General features: G+C 38.3%; 1 protein-coding gene across 6 annotated transcripts in view; it reads right to left on the bottom strand.

The window, feature by feature from the left end:
• The window catches only part of ICE2 (interactor of little elongation complex ELL subunit 2), a 67753-nt gene extending 49842 nt beyond the window's left edge, over positions 1-17911 (bottom strand). For 2 of the 6 annotated variants that reach the window (XM_067029747.1, XM_067029749.1), the window contains exons 1-6: positions 17749-17894; positions 17469-17548; positions 16686-16820; positions 14347-14451; positions 7798-8059; positions 6737-6856 (exon numbers count right to left, since the gene is read on the bottom strand). In XM_067029747.1, the coding sequence (XP_066885848.1) occupies positions 6737-6856; positions 7798-8059; positions 14347-14451; positions 16686-16726 (528 nt within the window). In that variant the 5' untranslated portion in view covers positions 16727-16820; positions 17469-17548; positions 17749-17894. Of the gene's footprint in view, positions 1-6736; positions 6857-7797; positions 8060-14346; positions 14452-16685; positions 16821-17468; positions 17549-17748 lie in introns of all 6 variants that reach the window. The other 4 variants (XR_010839798.1, XM_067029750.1, XM_067029751.1 and 1 more) reach the window with 4 other exon arrangements.
• Positions 17912-24442: the final 6531 nt, after the last annotated feature.

Below are 24442 nucleotides of genomic sequence, written 5' to 3'. Positions count from 1 at the left end.
TACCAATGTTTTCTTAGGTCAGTCTCCCAAGGCAATAGCAATAAAAACAAAAATAAACAAATGGGACCTAATCAAACCTACAAACTTTTGCACAGCAAAGGAAACCATGAACATAATGAAAAGACAACATACAGAATGGGAGAAAATATTTGCAAACAATGTGACCAACAAGGGCCTAATTTACAAAATATACAAACAGCTCATACAACTCCACAACAAAAAAACAAACTAGCCAATCCAAAAATGGGCAGAAGACCTAAATAAACATTTCTCCAAAGAAGAAATACAGATGGCCAATAGGCACATGAAAAGATGGACAACACTGCTAATTATAAGATAAATGCAAATCAAAACTACAATGAGATACCACCCACATTGGTCAGAAAGGTCATCTTTAAAAAATCTGCAAACAAATGCTGGAGAGGGTGTGGAAAGAAGGGAACCCTCCTACACTGCTGGTGGGAATGTAAGTTGGTGCAGCCACTGTGGAAAACAGTAGGGAGGGACTTCCCTGGTGATCCAATGGGTAAGACTCTGAGCTCCCAATGTGTGGGGGGGCCCAGGTTCGATCCCTGGTCAGGGAACTAGATCCCGCATGCATGTCGGAGCTAAGAGTTTGCATGCCGCAACTAAGAGTCCGCATGCTGCAACTAAAAGATTCCACATGCCGCAATGAAGATCCCACGTGGCACAACTAAGACACAGCGCGGCCAAAATAAATAAATAAATAATTTTTTTTTTAAAAAAAGAAAGAAAGAAAACGGTAGAGAGGTTTCTCAGAAAACTAAAAATAGAATTACCATATCAGCCAGCAATCCTACTTCTGGGCACATATCCAGACAAAGCTATAATTCAAAAAGATACATGCATCCCTATATTCATAGCAGCACTATTCACAGTAGCCAAGACACGGAAACAACCTAAATGTCCACCAATAGATGAATGGATAAAGATGTGGTACATATATACAATGGAATACTACTCAGCCATAAAAAAGAAAATAATGCCATTTGCAGCAACATGGATGCAACTAGAGATTATCATACTAAGTGAAGTAAGTCAGAAAGAGAAAGACAAATACGATATGATATCACTTATATGTGGAATCTAAAATATGACACAAATGAAGCCATCTATGAAACAGAAACAGAATCACAGACATAGAGAACAGAGTGGTGGTTGCCAAGGGGGAGGAGGTTGGGGGAGGGATGGAGTGGCAGGTTGAGGTTAGCAGCTGTAAGCTTTTATATATAGAATGGATAAACAACAAGGTCCTACTGTATAGCACAGAGAACTATATTCCATATCCTATGATAAACCATAATGGAAAAGAATATATTTTAAAAAAAGAATGTAAAAAATGTATAACTGAATCACTTTGCTATACAGCAGTAATTAACACAACACTGTAAATCAACTATACTTTAAAAAAAAGAGAGTTTATTTAGTACGTAATGGCTACATGTTCTAACAATATAAATGCAGTACTAAAAAAAGTAGGGGAGAATGGTGAGAACATATGAAAAAATTTTTTCAAACTATTTTCAGAAATTCTATTGATTGGTGGTATTGTATTATTATTCTGAGGCTGTTGTGAGTATATTGTGGGATAAAGCAAATGAGACGCGTGGTAATTTTTTCTTTAAATGTACTTTTTCTAGCTCCGTCTACTGAAATAGTCTCATACACACTGATCAACTCAGGTGCAGTGAGCATCCCCAGTGCCCAGACTGTAGTCTTGAAATGCCATTTCGCACTAAAAGAAACAAAGGCTCTAGAAAATAGCTGTTTCCAGGGCTGGGATAGGAAATGTGCAAAATAAGCCTCAAAAACTCCTAGAGTGACTCAAAAGGACTCAAAAGCCAGTTTGAAGACCCCATCACTGGTCAAAGTTGGTATTATCTGAGTTTCAAAAGGGATAATTGTAGTGGACTAAAACCCATCAAATATGTTCAACTTCATGATTCAATAATAATTTTTTTAAAAAAACACTGATCACCATTGTAAAATAAGAAGGAACCAATTAATTTTTTCAAAACTGGTATATAAAGAATCTAGCTCTTTTTCTGCTACATGAAATGGAAAGCCAAACAGTAGATGAGGAAAAACATATTTTAATAAAATTATTCCAACTAATGAATAAAAATAAGTGATGCAATTAGAATCTTACAATTTTGCAAACCCCAGTGCATGAATAAATCTGGCATTAAGCATCAACAGCTACTAACATCACAAAAAACAATAAGACATTATGTACCACCTGATTAAAGAATACACCACCACCTATATGTTCAAACCCTTTGGCAAGACTATAATTCTGATCAAGCTTATGGATCCAGTTCACAATTGGTAAGAAATAGAGAGGAAAAAAGAACATGTTGAGCATCATCATGAATATATAATTATCAAAATCTAGACTGTGGTAAACTCTAAAGGTCAAATGACCCAGGTTCTTGAAAAGATAAAGTTTAAGGAAAAAAAATATGGAGGGGGAACTTGTAGATTAAAAAAAAACTGTTTTATCAAATAAAAGAAAAAACTCCCAATGTATACAGTAGTCTCCCTTATCCATGGGGGATATATTCCAAGACCCTCAGTGGATGTCTGAAATCGTGGATAAGACTGAATATCATTTCCTATTCATACATACCTACGATAAAGTTTAATTTAAAAATTAGGCACAGTAAGAGATTAGCAACAATAACTAATAATAAAATAAAAACAGAGCAACTGTAGCAATATTGTAATAAGTTATATGAATGTGGTAACTTTCTCTCTCTCAAAATATCTTACAAATTCAATGTCTTTTCAATCTTAACTAAGGACTTATACGCTGCGGCTGTAACTTTTGCAGTTTGAGGTGTGACAGCAGAACACAAATTTCTTTTTCCTTCGTTATAATTTCATGGATAGAAGATTCGTTCTTACTGCAGATCTTAGTAACTGCAGCATATGATTTTTGTTCTTTCCTTACTAAGTTGAGAACTTTTCGCCTTTTCACTGAAAGGAAACACTTTGCAGCTTCTTTTTGGCATACTCAAACTGCCAGCCTCGCTACTCTTGCACTATGGAGCCATTATCAAGTAAAATAAGGGTGACTTGAACACAAGCACTGTGATACCTTGAAAGTCCATCTGATAACCAAGGCGGCTACTAAGAGATTAATGAGTGGGATATACTAGACAAAAGGATAATTCACATTGTGGGTGGGGTAGAGCGGGAAGGTGAGAGACTTCATCACACTACTCAGAATGTTGTGTGACGACGTATTTCTGGAATTTCCATTTGTGGGTAACTGACACAGAGTAAAGCAAAACCAAGATTAAGGGGGGACTACTGTACAACCCATAAAACTTTTGTATTAGGATATACAAAACCTCCCACATATCAGTAACAAAAAGATGGAAAATCAAGTAGAATAAAGGGCAAAACTTGAACACTCAATTCACAGGAAACAACCAAGAAACACAGGAAAAGGTATACAGTCTTATAAATATAGAACCCTATCCTCTAGATTGGTTAAAACTAAAATGACTGTAAGTATCAATTGTTCAGGATATGGAGTAAAAACCTCTCAAACACTGCTGGGGACAATGTAAAGTGACATACCACTTTGGAAAACAGTCTATTGAAGTTGAAGATATGCATACTCTATAACCCAACAATTCCATTCCTAGTCATATACCCAGTAGATATGTGTGTACATGTGCAGCAAGAGACATGTATGACAATTTTCATAGGGGCACTGCTTAGAATAGCTCAAAACTGGAAACAGCCCAGATTTTGATCAACAGAATAAACCAGTTTACTAATACATGTACAGAAATAAAAATGAATGAAATACAACTACACACATACACACATATGAATCTCACAAACATACTATTGAGTAAAGGAAGAATTCTGTTCACATAAAAGAGCAAAAGAATTCACATAAAATTCAAACACAGGCAAAAGAAAACTTGAATTACCAAAAAAAAATTTTTTTAAAGGCATGGAAATTATCAAAGCAAACTTGGCACAGTGATTATTTCTTCAACAAGGGAAAATGTTATTATCTAGGAGGGATACACAGGGGCCTTCTAGGTTACTGGTAATGTTTTATTTCTTGGCTTGGAAGAGAGTTACATAGGTGTTCACTATATAATTATTTGTTAAGCTGTACATATTTGTTCTAAATACTTTTCCATAGGTACATTACATCTCATAATATAAAATTAAAATTTTAAAACAATAAAAAGATTAGAAAAAGATCAGTGAGTCTTTGGGATAAGATGTAAAGTGTAATAAGACAATGTGCTGCCAAGTCAACCTGGCTAAAAAGCAAGACCTAATGCTGATTGCTAGCTATCAAATAATGTACTCTGTTCATAAACAGTTTTATATTCACTTAACAAGTAATTATACTGAGCACTTACTGTGTGCCAGGCATTATTCCAGTGACTGGGAATACCCCAGCGTGCAAACAGTACTTACATACAAGTGTTAGGGAGAAAGACAATAAACAAAACATGGTAAAGGAAGCACTGAGGGTGATGCTACTTTTTATATGGTAATTAGGAGTATCCTCAGTGATAGCTGGCAACTGAACAGAGAGAGACTTAAAGGAATCAAGGAACTAATCCATGCAGGTATCTGGGGAAACAGCTTGCCAGAAAGATGGGAACAGCCAAAGGCCTTAAGGCAGGACCGTGCTTGATGTATTCAAGAGACACAAAGAGGCCAGAAGGCTGGAAGGGAATAACTGAGAGGAACACGCAGGAGATGAAGCAGGCTTGGGGTGGTGGTGGTGATGAGGCGGGATCATGTAGGGCACTGCAGAACTTTCTAGAGACTGTCTCTTCCTGAGTGAGATGAGAAGCCATTTGAAACAAGCAAAATGAGGGGATGTGATTTATGTTTTAAAACCGTCATTGTGGTCCTTTCACTAACACTATTAAAATAGGAACAGCTACAGTGCCTTTCAAATATGGAGAAATATGACACTCTGTTTAAGTATATCATACATAGGTTCAGAGAAAAATGAAATTCTGCCTTTGATTTAGAAGATTCATTCTTCTGGTTCATATTAACGACAAAATTTCACCTTAAAAAAGTGTTTGTTTTAGGGCTTCCCTGGTGGCGCAGTGGTTGAGAGCCCGCCTGCCGATGCAGGGGACGCGGGTTCGTGCCCCAGTCCGGGAGGATCCCACATGCCGCGGAGCGGCTGGGCCCGTGAGCCGTGGCCGCTGGGCCTGCGCGTCCGGAGCCTGTGCTCCGCAGCGGGAGAGGCCGCAGCGGTGAGAGGCCCGCGTACCGCAAAAAAAAAAAAGAAAAAAAAAAAAAAAAAAAGTGTTTGTTTTAAAGTAGAACGAATACCCTCTGCTGTCCTCCAATTTATAATGAGCAGTTTTTTAAAAAGTTGTGCTAAAATACCCTTAAAACCTACTATCTTAACCATTTTTAAGTGTAGGGTTCAATACTATTAAGTATATCACATTGTTTTGTACAGTGAGTAGTTTTATTTATTTATTTCAAATTTATCAATTTTACCATGTACGGTTTATTTTATTAATTTTTAAAATATATTTATTTATTTTTGGCTGTGTTGGGTCTTCGTTGCTGTGTGCAGGCTTTCTCTAGTTGCCGTGAGCGGGGGCTACTCTGTTGCGGCGTGCGGGCTTCTCATTGAGGTGGCTTCTCGTGTGGAGCACGGGCTCTAGGCGCGCAGGCTTCAGTAGTTGTGGCTCGCGGGCTCTAGAGCTCAGGCTCAGTAGTTGTGGTGCACGGGCTTAGTTGCTCCACGGCATGTGGGATCTTCCCAGACCAGGGTTCAAACCTGTGTCCCTTGCATGGGTGGGCAGATTCTTAACCACTGTGCCACCAGGGAAGCCCTGACTAGTTTTAAAGACTTAAAAAAAAAATTCAGACTGGTGTTGGTGTTTCTAGATGAATTCTACTACAACTCTACTATTAAGTTACTATTCAAGTAGTGTACTCTAAATTTTTCCTACGCCCACTACATGATGGGAGGATTTACATGCTTTGCTAATAAATGTGCATGAAACAGACAGTTAGTGGGAAGCAGCAGCACCGCACAGAGAGATCAGCTCCGTGCTTTGCAACAGCCTAGAGGGGTGGGATAGGGAGGGTGGGAGGGAGGCTCAAGAGGGAGGGGATATGGGGATATATGTACGCATATGGCTGATTCAGTGTGTTGTACAACAGAAACACACACAGTATTGTGAAGCAATTATACTCCAAAAAAGATGTATTAAAAAATGATAATTACCCTCAAAAATATTAAAAAATAAACCTGCATAAATAATTTAAGTATCAAAAAATTATTTGATGAAATTTATCATCCGGCAGCTGGTTACGATGAAAATAGTGAATATAAATTTATATGACTAGGTTCTAAAGGACCATACAGATTTTTAAGGACCAAGATAACTCCTTAAACCCTATTCTCTTGCAAGGGAAATCAGTGCATCAGATCAAACCATCCATATGAGTAAAATATAACTCAAATACAGTAGTTAGATCATTAAAAGAAAAAAACATGAAAATACTATAGTACCTGATTTTGAGGTGTCAGTATTTCTATTATTTAAATACATGATGAATAAAAGACCTACATACAATTTGGTCTCTAATTTGACAATATTAACATGTGCTTTTGGAAAAACATCACACATTTTAAAATGCTATTGTGTATTACTTGGCAGTTTAAGTAAATGTGATTTTTTTTTTTTACCTCTGTGAAGAGACGAGCGTCATCAGAAAGCATATTATAATCCTGTGCACATTTCTTTGCAGAATTCTGCAAAAATTTTAGGAATTCTGTAACTTCTTCATTCACATGTTTTTTCATATCCTTATTTTGAAAAAAAGTAGACATATCTTAGAATAAGAAGCTTGGTTAAAAACAATCACTTCTCAATTGCTGCACTAATAATTTGGACTTAAAGTATCATGTCCAAAGCAGAAATCACAAAAGAGTTCATTCCACAAAAAGAGAAAAGCTAATAACTAATGTTACAATATATGATTAGGAATTAATAAGCTCATTTTATAAAATGCTCTTAACATAAAAAGGACAAACACCCTAATGGAAAAATAAGCAAACATATAAATATGCAAGTTATAAAAAGAAGAATTAGAAATGGCTTATAAACACATGGAAAATGCTTATTTTCATTAGTAACCACTGTAAGTTAATATAAAACAAGAGATTGCCATTTTTTCCATATCAAATTAGAGGCAAAAAAATAATGTTCATTATTAGTGAAGATATTTTGAAAAAAAACCTTCATACAGTAGTGGTACATATAAATTGACTTAAACTTTTTTTTCAGAACAATTTACTCGTGTGTAACTGCAGATCAAAGCCTTAAAAACATGTATAACTTTTGATCTGGTAATTATATTTTTAAGAATTTATCTTAAGGAAACAATCATAGATATGAACAAAGAATTTGCAACAATGATATTCAGCACAGCATCACTTACCTAATCAAGAATTTGGAAACTACTTAAAGTAATAATTAACAAAAATTTTAAAGTGGTTCAAGGAGCAAGGTAAAGTTCTACTGCTAGTACTTAATATGAACTGGGGTGAAATATACTCAGAACTAGAGCAAAATGCCTCAACTATAATAGAAACAATAGAATTAAAGCACCAATGTTCTGTTAATTAAACTCCTTATAGTTTCCATTTTTATTAATGTGATTGCACCTAAAAACATAAAAGCAAATTTCAAATATTTCCTAACTTTTAAATATTTTTTAACTGACGCTGAAGAACAGAATACATACCAAGTACTGCAAGTAGTCATTTTTATTTATTCCAACAGCTTTGGAACTTGCAGGGATTTTTGCATATTTAACCAACAAATCCACATAATTCCTCTGTTCTCTCTGTGAGAAGCGAGAGAAACGAGGATAAGGAACTCTTGGTTTTGGAAGAAGAACCATTCCAACCGTGGTTTTCACTTTTTCCTTTGCTTGAGTTGCTGAACTAACTGCCGGCTCAGTTTCTACAGAACTTGCTGAGGCATTCAAATTTTCTCCTATACGTCTGGGGAAAAAAAATACAATTTACAAATATGTGCTTTTCACATGAAGATTACTATCATGAAACTTCATGATTCTCAATCACCAGGGAGAATATAGAGTGATTAACAGTAAATTCTGGATTATTATCTAACTCTGCCACCTGCATTTTGATGTTTAGCCATTTAGTATAAATTAAGTATTCTGCAGGAAAGGATCACATTACAAGTTTACCTTCAATTACCTGATGGAGAGGAAGAGGCAAAATCCGTAGACAAGTTATTCAATTTGGAAGCTTCCTCCCTTTATTGAAGAGGGATAAATCACTCTTGCTAGTTATATATGCAGGTATTTTGTGTTTATATTTTATTACAATTCAAGTTGTTTTTTAATACCTAAATTCTTCAATAAGATATATCAGTTAATGTGGTGAACAAAAGCCACTAAGAGCAGGATATGATGGGGTCACAAACTTGAAATTCACAAATTCATTGAGATTCGAAATTTTCTGGTTTCCTCTGCTTTAATCATCTCAAGAATTAAAAAGAAAATCCCAACACTCTGTGATATATTTTATGGAAATAACAGTTGTTTTAGAAAAGTTGTATAATCCTCTATCACTCATGCACATGGCTGAGTCTACGGAAATGTCTTTATGTTTTGTATAGATACAAAAGAGAAATCTTGGCACATCTATAATGAAATACACTACAGGAAAAAGTGGTAAGTAGCTAGAGAACCTGTTACCCTGTTTACGAAATGCTACCTCCAATTAAAAAAACAAAATCACCTTACTACCCCAATTAAGGTATATGAATACAAATTTCTTATCTTGTACATAATCTGTCTCTATTGCTGCTATTCAGTGTTATAATCTACATTTTTCATAAGAAACTCTTAAAGTACACACACACACACACACACACACACACACACACACACGAAACTACATTTCCTTAGCCTCTACAACTTTAATTTCCACCACAGTAATGATTTGGTTCCAAACTAAACAACAATAACCAAAAAGGAAGGGAAACTAATGAAAGGATAAATGTCTGTTGATTCATTCTTCATTCCTCGATTCATTAATATGTTGAGTGACTACCATGTACCAGCCCTATGCTGGGTACTGGACATACAACCAACACTGAGCACAATACAATCTCTACTCTCTAGGACCTTACAATCAAGTGGATCAGACAAATGAATGGGGAAGAAAGAGAAGTAAATATGTACACCAATACAATATGACTACGGTGATCTGAGGTTTCCAAACTGAACACATTGAATAGGTGACTGAGAAAAAATCCTAAATTCTAAGTTCTAAAACATCCTGAGTTGTAACTCAGGGATGAAGAGGAAGAAAGGGGAGGGGAAAGAAATATCCAGAGCAGTGGTTCTCAATCGTAACAGTATTAACTCCCTCAGGGCATTCTGGAAGCCTGTGGGTGCATCTAGGTTGTCCAAAATAGAATTAAAGGCATTTAGGGCTTCCCTGGTGGCGCAGGGGTTAAGAATCTGCCTGCCAATCCAGGAGACAAGGGTTCGAGACCTGGTCCAGGAAGATCCCACATGCCACGGAGCAACTAAGCCCATGTGCCACAACTACTGAGCCTGCGCTCTAGAGTCCGAGAGCCACAGCTACTGAGCCCTCGTGTCACAACTACTAAAGCCCGCGCGCCTAGAGCCCGTGCTCCGCAACAAGAGAAACCACTGCAATGAGAAGCCCGCACAGCACAACGAAATGTAGCCCTCGCTCACCGCAACTAGAGAGAAGCCTGCACACAGCAACGAAGACCCAACGCAGCCAAAAATAAATAAATAAATATATTTATTTAAAAGAAAAAAGAATTAAAGGCATTTAGAGGTGAGGTACACTAGATTTCTGTAATGTATCATAGTGTCCTGCACAGCTTTCAAAGGTCATTTCAAGCTTTCTCTTATCATATACAAATAAGTATGGTCTGTTATTACTTATCCTAACAACACATTTTACTCTTTTATTTCTATGATTTTTTTATGGTATAGTTTATCTTACTTCTCTTAAATCCAATCTTAGTCATGTTAGCTGGTGCATCCGACTACTTCATTATATCTTCTAGAGCAGTAGTATCTATTACAATGCATAATATAAATTATTTTCCTTTTATTTCACGTTTATATATCTAGAGAATTATTTTAAAATATTATGTCTATGGCTACTAATATCTATGAATTTTAATACATAGTAAACAAGGTTTCTTACTTCTTATAAACATTTGTTATGCAAAGTGGGAGAATTTCAGCCTGATAAGTTTGAGAATTACCAATCTAGATCTGTGTCTGGACAAAGGCTGAGTTAAGCCCCATCCAAAACTACCATTAATTTGTTTTAGATCAACGTTAAAATATTAGAATAAATACGGTAAAAATTCCAAAATTCTTTAAAAAAAAGACGTAGAGCCCTCAAATAAGGCAAAATATTCAAGATTACTCTTTTAGAGCTAAACTCTGGATGGAAAACTAATCAAGAGAGCAGGTTAGTAAATGGAAAAAGAATTTTGGAAATTAAAATAAGGATGCTTAGATTGGCTCTGAAAATAATACAGGTGAAAGAAGACATACTTAGCTACTAAAGTTTCTCCAATAACTGCATAAAAATAAGCATATTTTAGGTTAACAAAATGAATATTAACTGCTGATCTTGGGAGAAATGTATTACAGCAAATTGATTTCTCACTAGAAAATGTCTTGAGAGCTATTCAAACCTAACAGTACTGTGTCCGCAATTCTTAACAATACTGCTTCACAGCTGTCTCTCTGAATATGAGAACATGTCTGTCCTTGTGACACAAACTGGCAAATTTAATTAAGCTGCTGCAGCAACAAGATGCTGACTCAGATATGCCAGAGTAGGAATGTCAAGAAATTCTAGCAGTTTAAATTGGCTACATTCAGCAAAGAATGAAAACGGCAGCACATCAAGATCATTTCTATGTGCAGCGCTGTCAAAATCTTCATCAGGGTGCAAGCCAAAAGCATCTGACGGGGTTTTTCTATCCACATTTACAGCACTATATTTTATTTAAGTTGATGGTTTGAAGTTTTCTCCCTTCATTTTGTCAACTACCCACTCTCCTTTTTTACTTTAAGTCTCTATGAAAAAAAGGCAGAATTCAAAAGTTTTCGTTTCCTATGCTTTAAGTCTCCTGGTTTGGGTAGCTTCTTTAAGTAGCATTTGGAAATAGTACTTCTAGCCTCCATCTAAAGTCTACCTGTACCTCCTGTTGAAATTTCTTTTTGTGTGTGTATTTGAAGCTTCTTTCCCCTTTGTTGGCTTAAAACACAGTTATAAATATCTATAACCAGAAACTAATTCTTTTTTTTTTTTTTAATTTTGGCTGCATTGGGTCTTCGTTGCTGCGCGCAGGCTTTCTCTAGTTGCAGCGAGAGGGGGCCACTCTTTGCTGCAGTGTTCAGGCTTCTCATTGCGGTGTCTTCTCTTCGTTGCAGAGCATGGGCTCTAGGCACATGGGCTTCAGTAGTTGTGGTATGCGGGCTCAGCAGTTGTGGCTCATGGGCTCTACAGCACAGGCTCAGTAGTTGTGGTGCATAGGCTTAGTTGCTCTGCGGCATGTGGGATCTTCCTGGACCAGGGTTCGAACCCCTGTCCCCTGCATTGGCAGGTGGATTCCCAACCACTGTGCCACCAGCGAAGTCCCCAGAAACTAATTTTTAAAAAGGCAAATATTTTCCTTTTAGTGGAGGGAAAAGGGTTGAATAAAAACCTCATATTGTTGAAAGTAGCATAATTAGAGGCATCAATAGTTTCCCAAATATGTTATTAATAGAACACAAAATACAAAATTAGGGCTAATAAATTTACATTCTTCTGAGTCCTTTTCTGTTTTTTTCTTCCTAGTTTTTTCATCAAGAAAACTGTGGTAATTTATTATAGTCTGAAAATCCATTCTTACTATAATAAAACTAAAGGTTAGCAAAAAAGGCTAGAAATATACGAAATCAATGACTTGTGTCTTTATTTCTTCTATGCTAAAAGGTGTATTATACTAACAAATTATTTTGTGCTATATAGAAATCTAAAGAAAAACAAGTGATATTCTAAGAAAAAAAGATTTTAGGTGTTAAGTGTACTCCCAGTAAGACATCCTCTCCCTTACAAATTTCAGACTATAACCCACGCTTGGGATATGCTGAATAGAACCGGATTTGAAAAGAACCATAAAATAATTAAGAAGCAGTAGCAGGGGACTTCCCTGGTGGGGCAGTAGTTGAGAATCTGCCTGCCAATGCAGGGGACATGGGTTCGATCCCTGGTCCAGGAAGATTCCACACGCCGCGGAGCAACTAAGCCCATGCGCCACAACTACTGAGCCTGCGCTCTAGAGCCTGAGAGCCACAACTACTGAAGCCCATGTGCTGCAACTACTGAAGCCCACGCACCTAGAGCCCGTGCTCCACAAAAAGAGAAGCCACTGCACTGAGAAGCCCACACAATGCAACAAAGGGTAGCCCCCACCCCCCACAACTAAAGAAAGCTCACGCACAGCAACGAAGACCCAATGCAGCCAAAAAAAAAAAGAGAGATGCTCATTGTAACAGTAAAGGAATGGAAACAACCTAAATGAGTATCAGTGGTAGCAATTAATTGATTCCACTAAGAAATACCACTGTCACCAGAAAACTAGGAGGAAAATTAGAGTGAGATATCTCCATAGTCAAGAGCTCATTGATGATTTTAAGAGGAGCAGTTTTAGTAGCCTAGTGAGGGCAGAAAGCAGATTATAGTGGAATGTTCAGTGAAAGCAAGTGCAATGGGATATGCAATAAAGGGAAGGGTTTTTTTTTTTTTCCCATCCTGTTTTTTAAATCGGCTCTCCAAATCTGTCTTTTGGCTGGAGAGTTTAATCCATTTAAAGTAATTATTGGGAGGGAGGGACTCAGGGGTGTTATTTTGTTAATTGTTTTTGGTATGTCTTATAGATTTTTTGTCCCTCATTTCCTCCCAGCAAGCACATACAAGTATTTAAAGAAGTCTAAGTACAAATGAGGGAAGAGCTAAGAAAGTAACTAGGAGGGAATGGGGAACCCAGGGATTGAGATGGGACAAACTTGAGCATGTTTAAATATTGGTCAAGAGAACAAAGAGGGTCTTCCCTGGCAGTCCAGTGGTTAGGACTCTGCACTTCCACTGCAGGGGGCATGGGTTCGATCCCTGGTATGGGAACTAAGATCCCACAAGCTGGGAGGCATGGCTTTAAAAAAAAAAAAAAAAAAAGAGACAGAAGTTAAGAGGGGATACTAATTTACAGAAAGGGTACTGAAAAGGCAGGAAAAGATGGGGTCCCATTCCATGCAGAGGCTGGAAGTATGATTCCTCCAATGCAAAAGGAGTGGAGAAAGGATGAAAGTTAAAAACTGAGCTCCCCTAGGGGAGCTCCCCAATTCCTCACTTGGCATATTTTCACTCCTTTCTAGTAAACTTGATTAGTTTTAAGATTCATCCACAATAGAGGTGAAACAGCTAATCACCAAGGAAAGAAGAGCTGTTACAGGCAAGTAAGCAGTGATAAGGGAAAATCATCACTTAATAGGCATTTTCATACCAGAAAAAAACTCTATGGCAATTTGGTGGTATCTATTAAAATATAAAATGTTTATAGAATCTGCCCAAACAACTCAATTTCTATGAATTTATCTTACAGAAATAATTACAAGAACTTTATAAATGTTACTGTTTAAAATCCCGAAGAAAAAGGAACACAAACATTTTGCAATGAAAACTAGCTAAAAGAATTAAAAGTATCTCTGTATAGTAAAATAATATGCAAACATTAAGAAGACTGAGTTAACATAGGGGCACAAAATACCCAAACTATTATTTTAAATGAAAAAAGCAAATTGCAAAACAGTTTTATAGTGTTTACAACATTTTACAGTATTTATGGTGTGATCCCCCCACCCCTTCTTTTGGCCACACCACACGGCTTGCGGGATCTTAGTTCCCTGACCAAGGACTGAACCCGGGCCCTCAGCAGTGAAAGCACGGAGTCCTAACCACAGGTCTGCTAGGGAAGTCCCCCCATTTTTGTTTTAATATGTATCTGTTCATGTGTGGAGAGAAAGGTCTGAAAAGATATATATCACACCAAAGAGTGGTCGCTTTTTGATACTGAGTTCTTCTATTTTTTAATTTCTACATTTCTATAATTTGAATTTATCATGGAGGATATAGATAGATACAAAACTTCAACTATCAGGAAAATAACAATCAAATATGGAAATAAATAACCAAATAAATAAACATATTACCTGCTAGATAAAATACATAGTTCTTTTAAACTTGGAGCCATGGAATGATCTTTATAATTTTCTCGAGAGAAAAATGTCTTAAGGCCATTTTTGGGGGAAACATCCCTGTAAAACAAAGTAATTTACTTGAATTTGACAATTCAAAATTTCATGCTAGATTAACAAGCATAATGGTACAACTGTAATTTAAAACTACGTGTCCCCTACATCCCCTTTCCCAGAAAACCACCTCTTAATAATTTTGGGGCACGAACCCGTGTCCCCTGCATCAGCAGGCGGACTCTCAACCACTGTGCCACCAGGGAAGCCCACCTCGTAATAATTTTAATTTCATGTGTGAGTTTAGATGTTTTACTTCTTGGATAGTTTTTAACCTAGGCCCATTCTGAAATTCTCCAATTCCAACAATCAGCCTTGCTTTTTCCTTTAGTACCCAACTAAATGTCAGAGATACTTGAGAGTTAAAGATAGAACAGATTGAAGTATCATAAAGGGTCTGTCAGGGGCAAGGCTCACCTCAGGCTCTGTGGCATAACAATAAGATGTTTGATTGCTGAAAGAAAATGCTTCTTAACCTATTTTTGTCTCATTCACTACTGTGCTCAGCCAAAAAACACTACAAAGACTGATTATCCAACTTTTTTTGTTAACTTGGCAAATGTGATAAATGGTGTGCCTCTACTAAAACTACTTGCAAGGTCATATATGATTTTCTGTATTGTAATTAATTTACAGACTAACATACTCTAGTCAATGCTTTCTGTATAGTAAGCATCCAATAAATGCTGGTTGAACGAAAGAATTTAAAAATTAAACACACTGAGAACGATTATCTAGGGAGAACAAAAATTAGAAGGATTCTGTAGAAAAGGACCATTCCAAGGACTGTAATACTGTGCAAAGGCTCTAAACCATGTTTGGTTTCACAACGTCAATGGTACAGAAGAGCATCTGTGCTGCATTTGAACACATTTTTTATGGTAAGGAGCACATAAATGTGCATACCTCTTAAAACAACAGAAGAATCTAATCAAATAGCACCTTGTGGCTGGCCCATTACTAAAATGGGAAATTCTCGCATATTTGCTCCATACTAATTTCTTACTGTTTTAAAGGTGTTTATCTAAAAACAATAATTAAGGTATAAATGATAAAACTAAAAAGTCTTATTTGCTATGCACTGGGGTAGTTTCTTAGTACTTGCTATTGTGCTATATCTGTGACATCTCATTAAATTCTAAAGTTTTTGCATAACATACAAAAACAAAGTCATGGGCCTCAGGAATTGTGAGCTCCTTGGAGGAAACACTGTTTGCAATAAACAAATACTTATTGAACACATACTGATTGTATTTATTTGATAAATTTGACATGTTACACTTTGTAAATTTAAGGTGTACAGCATGTTCCTTTGATAACTTTTCTATATTGTAATATGATTGCCACTGAATCAATATTTATCACATTACATAAATATAGACAATATCATCATCTATATGCATTATACTAGAGGATGTAGTGATTGAATCTTCTCTGAGTCAAGTACTATTTTAGTCATCTTTGTAATCTCTTGTAACTTTTGTATTCTCCTCCGCTAGCAAACTCCTTCACTAGTAAAGAGTAGATGCTCACTAAATGTGTTTTAAATTGATCTAAAGCAGCACACACATTAGATTTCTACATAGCCACCATATTACTTAATAGAGTCCTCTATTCGTAAAGTTCTCATACACTTCTAAAATAGTCTATGCATTTACATTATTACTTGATATAGATGCCAATATAACAAAAAGGAGCTTGCCTATTCTTAAAAAAAGGTTCTTGAACGCAGGAAAGTTCCAGCATCTCTCCTTCACTAAGATCAACAATAAATACGTGATGGAGTTATACCTAGAAGCAATCTAAGTGCCGAATCGTTATCACTTTAGGAGAGGAAGTGCAAAGATAACTCAACGGCTTCCCTGGTGGTGCAGTGGTTGAGAGTCCGCCTGCCGATGCAGGGGACACGGGTTCGTGCCCCGGTCCGGGAAGATCCCACATGCCACGGAGCGGTGGGGCCCGTGAGCCATGGCCGCTGAGCCTGCGCATCCAGAGCCTGGGCTCCACAATGGCAGAGGCCACAACAGTGAGAGGCCCGCGTACCGCAAAAAAAAAAAAAAAAAAAGATAACTCAAAAGTGCCAAGCAGGTGTAGATGAGAATGGGGTAAACTCTAAGCCACTGTACTTTACTTCTTTCTGTTTCCTCCAGATCTCTCCAGGCCAGACACCCTCCTTTCCTAATACAGCCACCAGACCCACTTCAATCCTCTTTAGGGGATTACAAACAGATGTAACTCACCAGTTCAGCCTTGGTTCACCCATGGCCATCATGGAGCTCATATTCCTAGATTTCTGCTTCACTCTAGTTCACAATTCTGCCGCCTGGCAGTGTAGGCTCCTGAGGAGGCAGGATGTCTCTAGAATTTGCACTCAACTGAGGAAAAACCAAAGGTCAAGAACAAAAGCAGGTGATTGGCTGGACCAGAAATTGTTAACTCAGATGAGTCAAGAACCTGTTCCTAACACCCACCCTCAATCAATACAGACACCTAAAATAGAAAAGAGCAGACACATGAATATTCCCAAGGTCTTTGAGGCAGAACAGTGAAGCTAACATAGGATCAGTCCTTCTCCATTTAACTTATTCCAGGAACGTCACGAAAGAAGACAGAAACAGAATGGTGTTCTCATTGCTCACATACAAGAGCCCAGCACGGGCTGTATGTCTTGACTCAGTCCCCTGCCCCGACTCCCTTACTGTCAAAATAAATCTTGCTTCCATTTTCCCAACCATACATTATTATGGGGCAGATTCTGGCAAGCAACGAAGGACAAAAGCTATCTGGATATCAAGAATCTTTCAAAGAGAACCTCACTTTTGGAGGAAACTGAGGGCCAGATAACTTAAGTGACATTTTCACAGGATCACTCAAAGGAATCACCAGCACTAGAAATCTGGCTTGCATCTGGCTTGAACGTCAACACTGCATGTTCAGTGCTTCTCCTGCCACCCCGTGCGGACTGATAAAGTTTGTGAGCAACGGACGTAGGAGTCGATCTCTCGGTAGCGGACGGGCCTCACCTGCTCCCACTTAATCCACCTCCCACGCTTCTGCCCGGTGAGCGGCTGGGGCGGGAGAGCCGATGAACGCACAAGGAAGGCTGAGGAAAAGGGAACCAAAGGAAAAACAAGGTTCTAGAAATGCAGTAAATCGGTGAGCAAAGCCGGGGGAGGGGACTGCGCCAGCACCAGGTGCGAAGGGTCCTGGTCCGGCCTAGGGGCCGCCATGTTCCCTCCTCCCGCCCCTCACAAGCGCGCCCTCCCCGCCGAGTCTCTGCAACAAAGCAGCCTTGCCGCCCACCTCGTGGTCCGCGGCGCCTCCGCCCCGAACCGCGACCTGGACACTAGAGAAGCACACACACTCCCGTCCAACCTACGCATCTCTGTCGCGCGCCTCGGGAAGGCCTGATTTAAAGGACGTGGCCGCGCCGCCTCGGCCTTGCGTGGTGACGTCATCGGCGACGCAGCGGGCGGGGCCCGTGCGACTCGAGAGGGCCATCCCCCGCCTCCCCCTCCGCCCCCTCGCCCCCTTCCCGCCCCCTTCCCGCCTCCTCCCCGTCCCCGGGCTCCTGGTAGTTTCCGCTGGAAACTGTGAGACAGGGGTTGCTGGAGTTCACCTTGGGGGCTGGGGGCTATGTATTGTCCTAGAGAGTCCTCGACCTTGAGGAGATCATAAACTGGAAGGAGGACAGGTGACAAGTACAGTACTGGAAAGACCCAGACTTGGTTGACCTTACATAAGTGTCTTAACTGACTCATCAATAAAATGGAGATATCATAAGCACCCACTTAGTAGGGTTTTTTGAAAGGATTAAATGAAATAAGGGATGAAGCTGTGCTCAGCACAGTTACCTGGCACACAGTAGCATCTCCACTCCATTCTCCTCCCATTATAGATGTCATTTTCTACCAGCGGTCACTCTGGCTCTTACACTCACTAAATGTAAGATTTTCACTCACTCAGGAAAGATTTATTGAGCACTTATAATTTGTGCTTGGTGCTGCGTACGCATAGGACTCGGAGCCAATACTGTTTTTTCCAAGAGCTTTTGATCATTGGGAATCTAAGATATACACATTAAATAATTACAAAATAAAATACAAAGTGATGAGCTACATAAGAAAGGTATTATAGAAAAGATTGTGTGAGTTCAGGGAGGGAGTGAAATCACTAGTGAGAGAAACAGAAAGCAGCTTTGAATAGCTAGACACCTACTGAGCACTTATATGTCAGTTACCACTTTGGGCACTTGACATGTCAGCTCATTTGAAGAATTTGAGGTTATGTGGATGACGGGAAAGGATGGTTCTAGATAGAGACCAGCACAGGGACCTGCATAAACCTACTGCATGAACAGAGTCCAGTTTGTTTGCTAGCAGGGAAGCATGTTCTAAACTTTAGAATGATTTGTGATATTGTTTAAAATTATGTTTCCATAAAAATCACATGTATGTGAAAAATCTCCCTTGAATACAGAGACCCTTAGGTAATTTACTTTGCCTGCATTACAAGGTCTCTGAAGAGCAGTAGGGGAAAGGGTTTGGAAAATTAGGTTGGGAATAGACCACAGAAGACCTTATGAGCCACAGTAAGGATTTTGATTTTATTATATAAGAAATGGGATGCTGAGGGGAGAGCGGAGCTTATAAGGAGAGGAATGACACAATCAGAGCTTCTGTGTTTTAGGAATGTTTCTCTGGCGATGTACTGAATGACTTGTAGAGAAGAGGCCAGTTAGGAGACAGTGCTTGTGGATGCTTGCAAATCAACTGGTGCAGTGCCCAGCACTGTGGGGCAGCATTTCTTATTAGGTGAGCGATGCTGACTCATGTGCTAGGACAGAGACGGACATCAAGGCAGTGTAGAAGTTTAAGAATTGGATACTATCTCGCAAAGCATGCAGTCAGAGTTGGGAGTCATGTCCTAGTCTTCAGCAACTGCTCAAGAACTGCTCAAGTGAAAGACAAACACCATATGATATCTCTTACATGTGGAATCTAAAATATGACTCAAATGAACCTATCTACAAAACAGAAACAGACTCACAGACATAGAGAACAGACTTGTGGTTGCCAAGGGACAGGGGGCATGGAGGAAGGATGGAGTGGGAGGTTGGGATTACCGGATGTAAGCTATTATATAGAGAATGGATAAACAACAAGCTCCTATGGTATAGCACAGGGAACTATATTCAATGTCCTGTGATAAACCATGATGAAGAATATTTAAAAAAGAATGTGTATATATATATATGTATAACTGAATCACTTTGCTGTACAGAAGAAATTTACACAACATTGCAAATCAGCTATGCATCAATAAAATAAAAAAATAAATATTTCCTTTAACAAAAAAAAAAAACTGCTCAAGAATTGTTGAAGCACTCATGCTGCTGGGGTGCACCAGCCCATAGTAGTGTGGCATGGTAACGTCACCAGACATGGCCTGTGTTGAGATTACAGATTATCATCAGTTTGCTCTGGTTCAGTGTATCTGAGTGCCAGTGGTTACAAGAAAGAACCTTGGAGATTATGTAGTCCAACTCTCTTGTTTTCCTGATAAGGAGGCTGAGGCCCACATTGTCAAGTGACTTTTCCAACATTTACGTGATCAGTGATAAAGCTGATACTACAAATCAGGTCTCATAACTTTTGCCATCAAAATATGTTAAGCCTATGCATCCTTCCCTCTTTACATGCTGCTTTGTAAACCAGAAGCAGTTTAATGAAAAGAACATGGATTTCAGGAGTCCAGCAGATATAGGTTTGTATCTCAGTTTTCCTGCTTACTGGCAGTGTGATCCCAGACATGTTGTATTGCCTCTTTGGGCCTCAGTTTCCTCATCTGGGTAATGGGTGAGGTAATATCTCACCTACAGGACTGTTGTGAGGATTAGAAGTAACATGTAAAAATTTCACTACAAAGAGTAAATGCTCAACAAGTAGTAGCTATTAGTATATACTTTCATGCCAAAAACAAACAAGCAAATACATTTGACCACTCACGGTGGTGGTGGCATTGTTTAACAAATGATTATAATACAGTATAAATAGGAAATGATATACACTGCCAACTAAAGAATGTAGCTCTCCATCTGGCTCTACAAGGATTAGGTAGCCACTGTAGCTGCTGACCTTTAACACACCCTGAAAGGAGTTCAGGGTAGAGATCAGGAATGAGACACTGTGCTCTGGGAAAACTGGCAGAGCAAGCCTTTAGATAGTTAGATATTTTCAGGAGAAATTTGTTATGAACCTAGATGCTTGCATCTTCCCATACTTAGAAAATCCCTAAAACCATTAACTAAGCTGTCTGTTCCTTGTGACTAGCAGCAACCTTCTACCAAGACATGTGCTTCATTGCACATACCCCACTTCAACAAAATCACATATATACTGACCTTTCCCCTTACCTCTTTGGAGCAGTTCCTCAGAGCTGAGAGGCTGTCTCCTGGGTTATACTCCTCAGTAAGTCCCTAAATAAAATTGAAACTCACAGCTCTCATGTTGTTTCTATTTCAGTCGACCACACACACACACACACACACACACACACACACACACACACACGCACGCACACGCACACATATTATAGATTCTATAGGAACAAAAGGAGGAAGGAACTCATTCTGACAATTTATAGACTACTTCAGAGAAGAAATTTAATTTACATTCGGTCTTGAAGGACGACTAGAAGTTCACTGGGTTGAGAAGGGGCTGTGGTTTTGGGGGTTCGAAGAGCCCAGAAGTGTGAAACAGCACTGCGTGTTGTGGGGAGGGGAACAGCTGCTGTATTGCCTTGTGGGGGAAGTGAAGGCCATTGGACTGGACAGGGGAGGAGGGACCTGAGAGGGTCTTCATGCCATGCTAGAGAATTTGGAACTCTGGACTTTATTCTCTGGGTGATAGGGAAACCACTGTGTGTGTGTGTGTGTGTGTGTGTGTGTGTGTGTGTGTGTGTGCCTGTAAAACAGCTTTATTGAGGTGTAATCTATGTGCCATAAAATTCACCCACTTAGTTATCATACACTAATTTTTAGTACATGTACAGTTGTGCAACCATCAACACTACCAAGTTTTAGAACATTTCCATTGACTTGAAAAATCCTGTGTGCTCCTTTGTAGTTAATCTCTCTTCCCATCCCCAGCCCCAGGGCAAACACTAAACTGCTTTGTGATTCTACAGACTTGCCTTTTCAGGACATTTCATGTAAATGAAATCATACAATAGTCCTTTGCATCTGGATTCGTTCTCCTAGTAGATTATCCATTTTTGAGGATCATCCACATAGTAGCAAGTATTAGTAGTTGTTTTGTTGCTGAATAGTAGCATGACATTTATGTATATGCCCCAATTTTTTATCCCTTCAACACTTGATGGATGTTAGATGGTTTCCACTTTATAGCTATTATGAGTAATATTGGTATGAACATTTGTATACAAGTCTTTGTGAGAACTTTGTGTTTTCATTTCCCTTGGGCAGATAGATACCTAGGAATAGAATTGTTGGGTTGTATGGTAAATTTGTGTTCAACATTTTAAGACACTGCCAAACTGTTTTCCAAAGTGATTGTTCCATTTTATTCTGTGGATGTTCAAGCAGAAAAAAGATTTGGTTTCCATTTCTTCTAAACTGAGAAATAAACAAACTCGGGAGTTGAATGAGAAGCCAATTTCTTTTTGAAAGAATTTGTAACAGTAGTTACTTATTTTGAGTTTATGTTTCAGTGGACCACAATTTCAAAAATAACTCTTAAAACTGCAAGCACATGGCTAAGTTATCAGAGTTGTTCTAGATGTGTATTTCTTTAGACCAAATCAAGACAGAGAAATGTGCAAGATCATCTATTTTTTATCAGTACCAAGTTATTTTCCTACCTCTCAGCTAACGAGCTTCCTTTGCTTGATCTGGGGTGAACTTGGCCTTGGAGAGTTTATGGCTGGTAACTACTTCACTCAGGGAATTGCTTCATGAATTTACAATCATCCATAAGGCCCTTTCAAAGTGAGAATCCAGAAATAGCCCTCTAGCAAAGAGGTTTCAATCTAGTAATTGATTCAGAAACTAGTGGGGGAAATACTGTTGCAAATAGTAGTTTGTTCAAATCAGGCTTTTCAGCAATAAATGGTATTTCAAGTGGGGAGGAATTATTATTACTCCTGAAAACGAGAAAAATATTGGCTATGCTGTGTTTAGGATATACTCTGTCAGAACAGAGTGGCTAAAGTATTCAAATTTTTCTACTCAGAAGATAATATTTTCTATAGTATATTTTGTTGTATTCTGTATAAGATTGTCCCTGGGCTAAGAAAAGACCCAGAAATAACTGTTCTTCTGAATGCTGGTCTTCTTTTAAAAATTTTTAAAATAGAAGTATAGTTGATTTACAATGTTGTGTTAGTTTCTGGTATAAAGCAAAGTGATTCAGTTATAAATAAATAAAAAAATAAATTCTTTTTCATACCCTTTTCCATTGTGGTTTATTATAGATATTAAATATAGTTTCCTGTGTTATTCAGTAGAACCTTATTGTTTATGTATTTTATATACGGTAGTTTGTAATTGCTAATCCCAAACTCCTAATTTATCCCTCCCCCACCCTCTTTCCTCTTTGGTAACCATAAATTTGTCTTCTAAGTCTGTGAGTCTGTTTCTGTTTTGTAAATAAGTTCATTTGTATCATATTTTAGATTACACATATAAGTGATATCATATGGTATTTGTCTTTCTCTGACTTATTTCACTTAATATGATAATCTCTAGGTTCATCCATGTTGCTGCAAATGGCATTATTTCATTCTTTTTTATGGCTGAATAGTATTCCGTTATATATATATATACTACATCTTCTTTATCTATTCATCTGTCAGTGGACATTTAGGTTGCTTCCATGTCTTGGCTATTGTAAATAGTGCTGCTATGAATGTTGGGATGCATGTATCTTTTTGAATTAGAGTTTCCTCCAGATATATGCCCAGGAGTGGGACTGCTGAATCACATGACAACTCTATTTTTAGTTTTTTAAGAAAGCTCCATACTGTTTTCCACAGTGGCTGCACCAATTTACATGCTCACCAGTGTAGGAGGGTTTCCTTTTCTCCACACCCTCTTTATGAATGCTGGTCTGTTATAGGTAGCACCTAACTATCCCACAGAGAGAAGGTAATGATAGTAGGAATAATTCCAAGTAGGATAACTACATAATTATTTATATTTGTCTTTACAATAAAGTGTGCATTTTATGGGAGGGGTAAAGAGAGACAGGTAGAGGATGGATGTGAGACTTGTGACTATCATAATTAATTGAGTGAGGCTAAAATTATTTTTTGTTCTCTAAGCACAGAACAATTCATAGTTGAAGCAACTTCCCCCCCAACAAAGAAATCATTCTGGAATTTAAAATATTGTTTGAGAAGTCTATCAAGCAGATAAACAACAAATGGATTACTGAGACATGACTATACCTTACTAGAGTCAATATTTCCCCTTCAAAGGAGAGAAAAAAATCCAGAATCAAAGTAAACACACAAACCCTAGTTTGTTAGCTCCTTACATCATAGATAAATGACATTAGCCAAAAAAGGGATTTTTCTCCAGCTCACAACTGGTGGTACAGGGAAAGGATAGAGTGCCTGTTAATCTAGCAAGAGGCTTCTGCCATTCTTGGGAATCTAGGCTTCCCTTCAGAAAAGCTGGGGATCCATCAATGTGATTCATGATGTTTGTTATACGCAATGACTTTTGGGACCATTTCAAATATTCAAGTCTTTGGCATTATTCTGACATTCTATTTTAACGATTTCTAAAGCAAAGATGACAAAGTGCGGTGTGCATTCAGGATTTCTCCCCTCCTGCACTCAGGGCAGGTATCACTGATCAGTCATGGCCCTCCTTTAAGAATCCTCAATTCTGCATTTCTGGCAGCTACTATCAACCAATAGATGTTAACTCACAAGTTGAAATTTCTTTCTTTCCCTTTTCTGATCCAAGGGT

This window comes from Kogia breviceps, chromosome 3, assembly GCF_026419965.1.
Source record: "Kogia breviceps isolate mKogBre1 chromosome 3, mKogBre1 haplotype 1, whole genome shotgun sequence".
Taxonomy (NCBI): domain Eukaryota; kingdom Metazoa; phylum Chordata; class Mammalia; order Artiodactyla; family Physeteridae; genus Kogia; species Kogia breviceps.
The sequence above is the reverse complement of the archived record's forward strand: the minus strand, read 5'-3'. Positions and strand labels throughout refer to the sequence as shown.